This window comes from Blennius ocellaris, assembly GCF_963422515.1.
Source record: "Blennius ocellaris genome assembly, chromosome: 16".
Taxonomy (NCBI): domain Eukaryota; kingdom Metazoa; phylum Chordata; class Actinopteri; order Blenniiformes; family Blenniidae; genus Blennius; species Blennius ocellaris.
In genome coordinates this window covers 14,912,458-14,922,650 of record NC_137665.1, presented here as the reverse complement: position 1 = coordinate 14,922,650, position 10,193 = coordinate 14,912,458, and the positions used below count along the sequence as shown (strand labels likewise).

The window sequence follows — 10,193 nt, the reverse complement described above, 5'->3', positions numbered from 1 at the left end:
CAGCATGCTTTTCTGTTGCACAGATTCAGATGTCATTAAATCCAACCAGAGATTCAACACGGATATTAAGCGAAACACGTTGAACATAGAAAAAGTGACACTTCTTTGTGGACGGTACGGAAACGGCGATCAGAGGTCAAGGAAAGCCATCAACGGCCTGGATGATTCACTCTCTGTGGCCTTGGACATTATTGTGGATGTCTTGCACACGTGTTGGTCTGGTTTTTGAACTTAATTTGCTTTTCATCATGGAGCAATAACGACACGTGTCGTGTGAGTATATATGATATTTTCTTTATGTGTAAGGATATCTGAACATCTAATGACATTTGTTTACATGACATTTTTATGGACATATTAAAATACCGTAAATTAATTTCTAATAGAATGTGTTGTGGTTTTTTTTGTGTCTATACACATATTTGTGTTTTCTTCATTGTCTCGGTCATTTTTACAACTGAATCGGAGCAGTTGCAGCTGTGCTCCTGTGTATCCTGTGGACATCGGAATGGAGAATTGTCATCCATCACAGACAATCGGATCAGCGTCACAGTCTACTGATCATAGACTGGACGAGCAACAATACAGACGGGACCAGTTAGTGAGTCCAGCCACTTCCAGTTCCACCGTGAGAGAAAATCCACCTGTAAAACAAGCAGGTCCTGGGAGACGAGCGCAAATCTGAAAACGCACTCAACAAACGTATTGCAGAATGTTTAGATCTACTAATGATGATGAAAAATGTTTTTCCTTTACTCTTGTGTTCGTTTATGAAGTTGAAACATCACATCGCCAGGCGTCTTTGTTTATTCCCGAAGTAATTGGATGGTTTTCACATTATTGTTAACTGTGTCATCAGATAAAATGTCAAATCCTTTTTGTTGTAACACACAAAGACGGGCCAATACACACGACCCTTAAATAACAACTCCCACTCCTTCTTCCGCGTTACATTGATGAATCATCTCCGGCAGGTTCTCTAAGTAGCACAGAGCCTTTTTGTGTCCATTGAGACTTAGCATTTCAATTATGCACGTTTCATGAAAATCAATACCCACAAAATGTCAAAAACAGAATCATGATATCGGTACTATCCTTCATCGCCTGACATGAGAGGAGAAGTAAAGACAAACTTCTACATTTCTTACCGTAACTTTAAAACTAATGATGATGAGGAAATGATAGTGGTGCTCGAGCAGCTCCGGTTTGTGCTTGATTTCTAAATTATGTGACGATTTTTAAAATAGACAAGGCTTTACACCTCTTGGCACATAAAAAAAAAAACTTTGGCATTGGCACCATATTTGATGACGTGCACCTAAAAGCATTGCAGGTTACCAATGTCTGTTTTAACATGCCTAATGCATCCAAAAAGTAATTTTTCTTTTGCAAAGAACACAATTACTACTGTATCAAAGTTGTAGATTCTGTCTGTCTGTGGTGCTTGGGAATACTGATGGCTTTTGGGTATTGAAGTATTTGAAATACAGAATCAAACACAGTCAAGATAACAAGATTGTTTTTTTTTATGTTGTGTGGATGAATTTAAAAAGATTAGCTCACATTTCTTAAATTATTCACATCACGACTGAAAAGCACAGTGTCTTGTATTTTGAACACATTTTTTTTTTTAACTTCAATACCAGATTTATTTGTGTAAAGATACAAACTGGACTTTTAATTGTTGATTTCACAGCTCATTTGAGATGCACTATAGTAATTATTCTCTACGCTTCCTGCAGTCGCTGCGGTGGTGTTTGATTGTTTGAAACGTGGACAGACTTCATGGCGCTTCCGTCAAGCAGGAGCAGCTGGTGACCGTTCGCCTGGATGTGATTGAAGGCTTCTGATTACAGACGAGTACCGGAGTTTCAATCACAACTATTTAGTTTGGCGAAGGGATTGCAGGTAAATCATTTCAACTTGCCAGCTGATGAGGTGATGTCATGGTGTTTGTGTTCTGCACATGTTGTCTGCAGGTCGTTTTGCTTCCACACAGAATCTAAAATCTCTTTTAGCACTGGCAAGAGTTGGGAACTTGTCAATGGTGTCAACTTAAAGGTCCCATGTCATGCAAAATTGACTGTATAATGGTTTTCTAATAGCAATGTGTCCCTATTGCCTGTGTATAAGGCCACAGAAGTGAAGACTGTCATCTCCCTCACTTGCTTGTTGGAGAACGAGTGCTCATACAGGCAAATCAGACATTTTCCCTTTATGACATCACCGAGGGAAATAACCACTCCCACTGGTAGTGGATACTCACGTTGCACGTTAGCATTTAAAGATATAGACACAGAAACAGTCTGTTCTCAGAGCTCACTAGAAGGACTTTTAGAATGTTTGAGATTCAGGACCAAAGCTTGATTTTGTGCAAAACACTCCGAATACAATGTTGTTGGAACTCTGACAACTTTATGAAATCGTTGAAAAACTGTATAATATGGGACCGTAAATAGGGCACAGAAGAACTTAAGATGTTTGGTTTCTCTAACAATAGAGTGAAACCTGTGAGCTTAAGGTTTTTATTACATCTGAGAGCACCTTAGTTAACATATGTACAATATGAAACATTTTTGTAAAGTACACACCGGAAACAAATGATTCATCAGCCTGCATTTTAAAAGTCTTGGTTTAACGTCAGGCTTCAGGTCTTCAGTCAGGTAAAGGCGTCAGGACTGCACTGCCTGTCTGAGGCATCCAGTCCACGTACTGCTGCCCGGCCCCCCGGCTGGTCCTCTTCCCCATGGTGAGGATCCCGGCCGCTTGGTTCCTGGAGCCGTGGAGGAGCTGGTGGAGCCGGCCCTGCAGCCGGAGCTCGTCCTCCCCCCGCTTGCCCAGAGTGAGGATCCCAACGGAGGCGTCTCCGATGCTCCTGCCGCCGGCGCGGCACAGCAGCACGTAGAGGCGGCAGGAGCGAGACGGCTGGCTGCAGCACTCGGACACAGTCTGAGCGTCACAGGCCAGCTGAGACAGGAGCAGCATGGAGAGCAGCATCAGGGCTTTCTGTGTGGGGAGAGCCACAAACACTCTACAAGTCTTGTCTCAAAGGTTAACAGGTCAGAACTGTGGTTTTCTTCCATGTAATGACTGGAAAATTATATAAATGGTTGAAACACAATGTTGACTATATATGTTTTCGTTATGTGTTTCATTAAAAATACAGAAAATACGCAGTATTTTCGATGAACTTTTACATATTCCAAACTGTTCCATCAATTTCTCTGCATCTGAACATAACACGAGTAAAAAAAATTCAAATTTTATTCAAAATTAGATATAGTTGTGCTTCACATACACTGCTTTAAAAAAAATCAGCAATGAAAACATGTTTTACTCTGACTAATATTTTACTTACTTTATTTATTATCCCTCTTTTATGCCTTTGTTTAATGTATTTCTTTTCTTTTCTTTGTATAGCACTGAGTATTGTGTATGAATGGCAAAATAACCATGCCTTTAAATTAGATCTATGATATAATACATAAGGAAAATAAGTGTCACATGCATACTAATGCATTGTAAACCAGCTTGCTTAACAGGTGGAACAAAAAGGATTTGGGAATCAGTTTACGGTTTGTAGTCAAAAGTGCACTTAATGCAGAAAATGAGAATATTTGGAATGGACATGCAGACACATCTCAAAATATTTGAATACATTTGGAAGTTAATTTTACCTGTAATTTCTTTAAAACCTCCACATGTTTTAGTTTGATTCCACACAAACCGAAATATTTAGGATGTTTTAGATAACTTCTTTCTAATATTAGAATATCATAACATTTTTCCAATGTCCTTTCTTTTATCCAGAATCCATAATTATTGCAACAATTAGACATTTTTATTTTATATGCTATTATGACAATTTACTTTTCAATGATATTCACATTTCCTTTAAATATATCTTTTGGTTTTATATTCAGAGACAACATTTGTATCCAACACTTGACTATATCAGTGAATTCCTGCATTTGTTCAGTTATTCAAAACCATAAATTGTTGTTGTGGTCATGAAAAACATAAACAACAACTCTTCTCGCTTGCTTAGTGCAGTATATCGATGCAATTACCATGAAAACAATGTGTGCAGTTTGCAAGTAAATAATAAAGTAAAAATGGATAATGGGATTATAGGTTTTTACCTTATTATTTTAATAGATATTGCTCAGTTGCATTGCATGCATTTAAAATTATATATATATATATATATTACAATTACATATAAATACATATAGAATTGACACAAATCTCTATTGTTGTCACATATACATAAAAGTTGAATAAGTGAGACAACAAATGACAGGAGTGTGTTCAGAGCCGGCTATATGTGTCTGAATAAAGACCAAAATATATAACTGTTAAAAGAATAAATCATCACCTTACCCTGTTTGATGCGTCCATCCCTGCAGCTTTCTGTAAGTCGGTGGGAAACCACGTCATCCTGCTCCTGCTGTGACCGGGACTCTCCTGATGTCTGATCTCTTGGAGAAGTCTTGTGTCTTATATATTGTCGGGAGTTGTCCACGCCATTAGTCCTCAAGACGTCACTCAGGCCAAAAACCACTAATTCGCCTTTCTGCCTTTTTGCTCATTTGAAGTTTGCTGCCATTAATTAGCCTCCTGATGCAGATCATCTCCATGGCACCTCTGTGAATCTGCGAGGCACTGCAGGTATGTCTTTGTGGCCGCATACTGAAGGTTTATTAGGGCATACCACGATGAGTGGTGAGGGAATGAAGTCAATTAGCTAATGTGTCCAGTGTGCTCAAAATATCATCTGAGAGAGAGAGAAGAAAAAAAAAAAACGGATGCCCTTTCTCAGTTCTAATGACAAGCCAATTTAAAGGTAATGCTAATGAGCGGCTCTATGACACCAAAGGACTTTGTACGTTTTGCTTTTACAACAGAATATTTACATCTGAAAAAATAAATAAATTAGAATTTCAAAAGAGATGAATCTGATGGACTCAAGAGGCCCTCATGACACAGTACAAGTGATGAAAGTAGTATTAGGTTAACATACAGCTACATATTTAATGTTTTGTTGCCATCTTATGGACAACAGAAAGCACTGCTTAAAAAAAAAAGGTAGCTTTTTCAGATAAAACAAAGAGTCCAAACTTAGTTTATTTATAATAACATCTCTCTTAATCAAGAGAATTAATGGTGCATCACAGTGCATCAAAAGCAATCAATAAAGATTTCCAAAAGCTTTATTGATTGTGGAAAAGCCGCTTTCAAACGGCTCTGCAGGGCTGGCCAGGTCCATTTGTGTGAAACGTTTTGAAGCATTTCCAGGAACTGATTGATGTGTTGCTGCGATTAAAATCAAACTGTAAGAGCGGCTAATTTAACAAAGCTACGACTGAAATGTCAAAAAACACCCCCGCAAAAAAACCAATGGGATTTGAAAATATCATTAACATATGGTTATTAATTCACAGGGCAGTTTCTTGCTACAGTCTTGGTCATTTCCCCCCCCAGCAGATTCATCTTTTTCTTTATCCGCCATCATTTTCTTCTCCCGCGGCTGACTTTGCGAACTTACCTTTGCGTATTTCGCAGACACTTTTAAACTGTTGTTTATTTTCTTAATATTTCTAAATAAACGGTACACTGCTATTGTAAACATTTATACGAAGTAGATTTGCGACATCAATAAATTAAATATTGATTCTTTTTAAAACCCAAAAAGTTAAATTCTGCCACCGGCAATGAAATCTTTTAACATGTTGTCTTCTTTCAATGTTCCCTCCTGTTTCTCTGTGGTCTTTTCTGAAGAGGTTCAAAAATCTACGCAAAGCAAATAAGCGAGAGCAGACTAGGTAAACAATGAAGCCAGTTTTAATGGGCCACTTAAAATGAGCTCTTACAGAAACCACATCCACTTGGGAGTGAAACACGCTATCGCTTGACCCCCGCGTCTTGTGGCACGAACCCGTAAATCCCTCCATCCAGCCCCACATGGTTCTGACCTGCGCCGCAGAACGACAAGCCGTCGACTCACTGAACACGTGGCAGTAATGTTAAAAAAAAAAAAGAATCAGAATATCAATAAAACTAACAACAATTATTATAATATCAATCATGAATGTCTGAGAATTATTATAGCAATATATGTTCCCTTCGTACATTTGAAATAGGTTTTTTTTTTTTTTTTTTTTTTTTTTACATACACTTTACATCTAGAATCACTTTGTGTTTTCACTGACAGCAGTACCACGCTCCTGTTGACATTAACCTCTAACGGGCGGGGTCGGATATTCCAGTTGAGAGTGATCGGTGAGCGAACGTCACCCCGGGGGACCAAAACACCACCTCACATCACATCGCACACACAGGAGACAAAGAGATCCTGTGGGGTGGAGGGGGGGGGGGGGATGGGTGTCCAGGAATGCAGAGGAGCTGAAACCCTATGGAATGACAACAGGTCTATCGGGGCGGGCGGATGGCGGCGGACACCAGCAGGAGGGGAGGGTGGGGTAGTGAGTGTGAGTGGACATCAACAGCTGCAGCTTGTTTTTCCCTTGCTTGTTCTAGAGCTCCCTGGTTTGTGCTGAAATGACTCCTACAGAGCTCACGCTAGTAGAACTGCTCTACTTTGTGCACTTAAAATGAAAACGACATCCTCTCCACTGAAAGCAGCGAAGGGGGTGGGGGTGGGGGTGGGGGTGGGGTGTTAGCACTTAGCCTTACGTCTAAGATGGAGGGAGGAGGGGTCAATAAGAAGATGTAAAAACTCAAAGTCATGCCAAGGAGTCTTTAAAAATAAAAAAAATAAAAAAGGCAAATTTGAGGCTATAAAAGCCAGTGTGAGGAAAAAGCCTGTACCCACAGAGCATAAGGTACATTGTGAAGCAGGGCGTGTTGGCGACACGGCCCGAAGAGAGACAGGGATGTCTGCAAAACACACACCGGACCCGCTGTTAACCTTTGACAAGAGAAAAGATGGAAGTTGTGTAATCTTTCCGGCTCAGGTGGAGAACTATTACCTTCCAAATCCTGTGAGAAACGAGCGCCATCGCTCCAGTTTTCCCAACCCTCTTGTTTGTGTGTGAGCGAGGTGTCAAGCCGCGTGAAATCTCCTCAGACCTGCGTCTCACTTCTAGCGCGGCGCGTCCTCCTCGCCATCATCATTTCCCTAATTCTCTTTGCAACTTCCTCCAGCTCCCTGGCTTTACCGTCCTCCCGCGTTTCCTCCGCACTCTTCTCTGTCGCCGCCTCGCGCTCTCTGCCTGCCTCTGTGGGGGGTTCTCTGTGGGCACAGGCTGCGGGTCAGCAGGATCCTGCCGGACTGTCGCTGACCGCCTCTTTTTCTTTCTCGGGGACGGCGTTGAGGGGCCCGGCCGCCCTCTGCTGCTGGCTCTGGAACTGACGCTGGGGCTGGGGCTGGGGCGGGGGCGGGGGCGGGGGTTGAGGGTAGGCCGGGGGTCTGGGAAGAGTTTGGACCAGAGGGAGCGCCGGCAGCTGGGGGTTGGGCTGCGGGGGGTATTGCTGATGGTAGGGGGGGAGGTAAGCCTGAGGTTGGAGCTGGGTGTGGGCCTGGTACAGCGGTGGGAGTGGCGGCGGCGGGTGGGGCTTGGCCTGAGGTTGCTGCTGGATCTGCTGCGGCTGGTGGTGGTGAGGATGGTGCTGGAGCTGCGGGGAAGCCGCTCCGTTTTTGCTGAGGCCACAGGACTGAGCGGCGCAGTGGATCTGTCGCAGGGTGTCCAGCGCCTCGCTCTTGGCGTGCTTCAGCAGGTCTGCCTGGCCCTGGGAGGGAGACACAAAGACGGAGGCGATCATGAACGATGTGTCCTGGAGGATTGTGCAAAGACCAGAGTGACACCCCGATGCGACAATGCAGCAAAACTAGATGATTTTACCAATGAATGAACAAAAACAAAAAAAACAAAAAATCACTGTTAAATGGAATATAAAAGTTTATGGAGGAACTCTGCAGAAACACCTTCCAGAATGGATCTTCAGTGGATGTCAATGTCTCTAAGTCTTCTATCAATTCATGTAACCCCAAACTGACTTCCTGGTTCAGAGAACAAGACTCTAATGGAGGCATTACCAGAACCTACGGGACTCATAATTTGTCTTTATACCCTAAAATAGCACTCAGTCATGTGTGCTGTAGGATTGTGAATATCATACTCTGATGTGGAATAAATATGGAACCAATCAGATGTTTTATTGATGGTATTGCATGATGGAATTGTTTCATTTAGTTCCAACAGTCACAAAAGTTTAGCACACTGCTGTATATGCATTAAAAGATGCCTCATAAAGAGAGAAATTAAGCATTATCATCATGTTCTAATGTCTGCTTTAACTTTAACTCCTGTCTTGTTGCCACTAACTTGATACCATCCATACTACTCATAACCGTAATTTCCAAATCATTTGTTATATTGTCAAACTTCAAAAACTATAATAAATCAAAAAGAAATTTCCTCTTGACGTTTATATTAATGAATAATCATGGGTCCACGGACTTTCTTGTCAAATTAGCTTCTCAGTTCCACCAAAAACACACAGTAATAATGAATAATTGCCAGGTATTAAAAGTTATCTTGGGAAAATAGTTGAAGGGAAAAAATGCTTCTTTTTTTATAGTTCTACAGCCATGATTTAGTAGTAACTAGTAAACACAAAATATTTAAAGATATTTAATTCTCAGCAAAAATAAATACTGTATTAAAATGAAGTAAAAACAAACAAAAAAAAAAGTGTTGCGTGATAAAATCCACCAGGGGGCAGTATAAAGCCACTAACAGAAGACCTTTGGTTGACTGCCACGGTTTTATACTGCGCTTCTCAGCTGGCCAATAGGGCAGTCATATGGTGATAATATTCTCCTCCATTTCTGCTCACTATTTGAGCACACCAGAGAAGAATCCCGGCCATATGTGGAGGAAGTGGTCAGAGCACGCTTTCTGCAACGCAGCGCTGTCAAGCCAATCTGGGCCACGGCTGCCTGCTTCCTTCAGCTGGCCGTCTGTGCCTTGTGGAAATGTGGTGCAGGTTCTCCACAGGCGGTTATTTCTGTGTGTGTGTGTGTGTGTGTGTGTGTGTGTGTGTGTGTGTGTGTGTGTGTGTGTGTGTGTGTGTGTTGGTCATATTATTAGAATTGTGAGCGAGAAGACAAGTGCAAGGAAAATGTGGTTTGACGCCCACTTCTACATTCTTAAAAGCTTTTAACCCTTTCTCTGAACCCCCCCCCCCCCCCACAGTCCTGCTACAACCTCCTATCTTCCAATGAGTCAACTCCAACATGAGAAATCTGTATATTTCCCCTCCGTCTCATTGAGATTCAGTCTGTCTGAGCTGATATGACGGCTCGCCGGGCCCATATCGCTGCGAAGAGCCGGGAGGTGACCCGTTGTCCACCGGGCTGAAGTGTAAACGGTGAAAGGGATAAAGTTCTCCGTGCCACCGGGCGGGCAGAGCGGCCTGACATATCGTGCGAAGAGGAAAGGTGCTGGCCTGCACGCTGTGGCCGATGTCTTGATTCCCGGCTCGATGCCGACGCACCGCAAGTGGCCTTTTACCTGCGCCTATCCAGCGCGCAAAACAGGAGCATGAATAAGTCATACGTCAGAAAATAACTGAAATTATGTAAGTCATGACTCACCGGGAATAAAATAAGACAGCAAGAAGCTTGTTCTGTGCTGCCAGAGCCGAATCACGACGGCACTAGTGTGTGTGTGGATGCAGTCGCTTCTACAGTGGATCTAAAGCTGGCCACGGGGGGGTTGAAGCCAAGCAAGGCCAGCTACCAAATCCCACAAGTATTTTCGAATTAAATCCAAGTCCAGCGTCCTTCATGTTTATCAGTTAATGGCCAAAGCCTTTGAAGAGATCTGGGTAGTCAGTTACACGTTTGTAGTGTTTCTTGAGGCTGTGGACTCTAATAGAGTGACAGAGGAGTCTCAGCTTGACTGAGAGCAAATTTTCTCCACCTGAACTGTAATTTATGAATTCAGTGGGTTTCTATTGGGAGGAATAGGCTACCAGAGGTTTTCAAAGTGTGGGAGGATGAGCCCCCTCCTCACGGAGCATTGTGCCTGTTGCAAAACACACTAACACTAAGTGGTGTTTGTGTTGAAAACTCAACGGTTTCTTCTGTAATTCGTCTTGGGCCAGATTGGATGTTCTATCTTATGTTCTATCCCCTACTTCCTGAGGATCAACAGAAAAAATAA

At 42.3% G+C, this 10,193-nt stretch overlaps 2 protein-coding genes across 2 annotated transcripts in view; both read right to left on the bottom strand.

Moving 5' to 3' along the window:
- Positions 1–2,655: 2,655 nt before the first annotated feature.
- On the bottom strand, positions 2,656–4,495 carry hcrt (hypocretin (orexin) neuropeptide precursor; the record flags this gene model as incomplete). The annotated part of the gene is made up of 2 exons (XM_080511975.1): positions 4,384–4,495; positions 2,656–3,006 (listed from the first exon to the last, which is right to left on the bottom strand). Exons 1-2 carry the CDS (start codon positions 4,438–4,440, stop codon positions 2,656–2,658), a joined length of 408 nt encoding a protein of 135 aa, XP_080368101.1. The 5' UTR covers positions 4,441–4,495.
- Positions 4,496–5,677: 1,182 nt separating this feature from the next.
- LOC308141775 (inactive phospholipase C-like protein 2) overlaps positions 5,678–10,193 on the bottom strand; it is a 70,570-nt gene continuing 66,054 nt past the window's right edge. Inside the window, exon 6 of the mRNA XM_080511990.1 lies at positions 5,678–7,752. Within this exon, the coding sequence (XP_080368116.1) occupies positions 7,276–7,752 (477 nt within the window). The 3' untranslated portion in view covers positions 5,678–7,275. The remainder of the gene's footprint in view (positions 7,753–10,193) is intronic.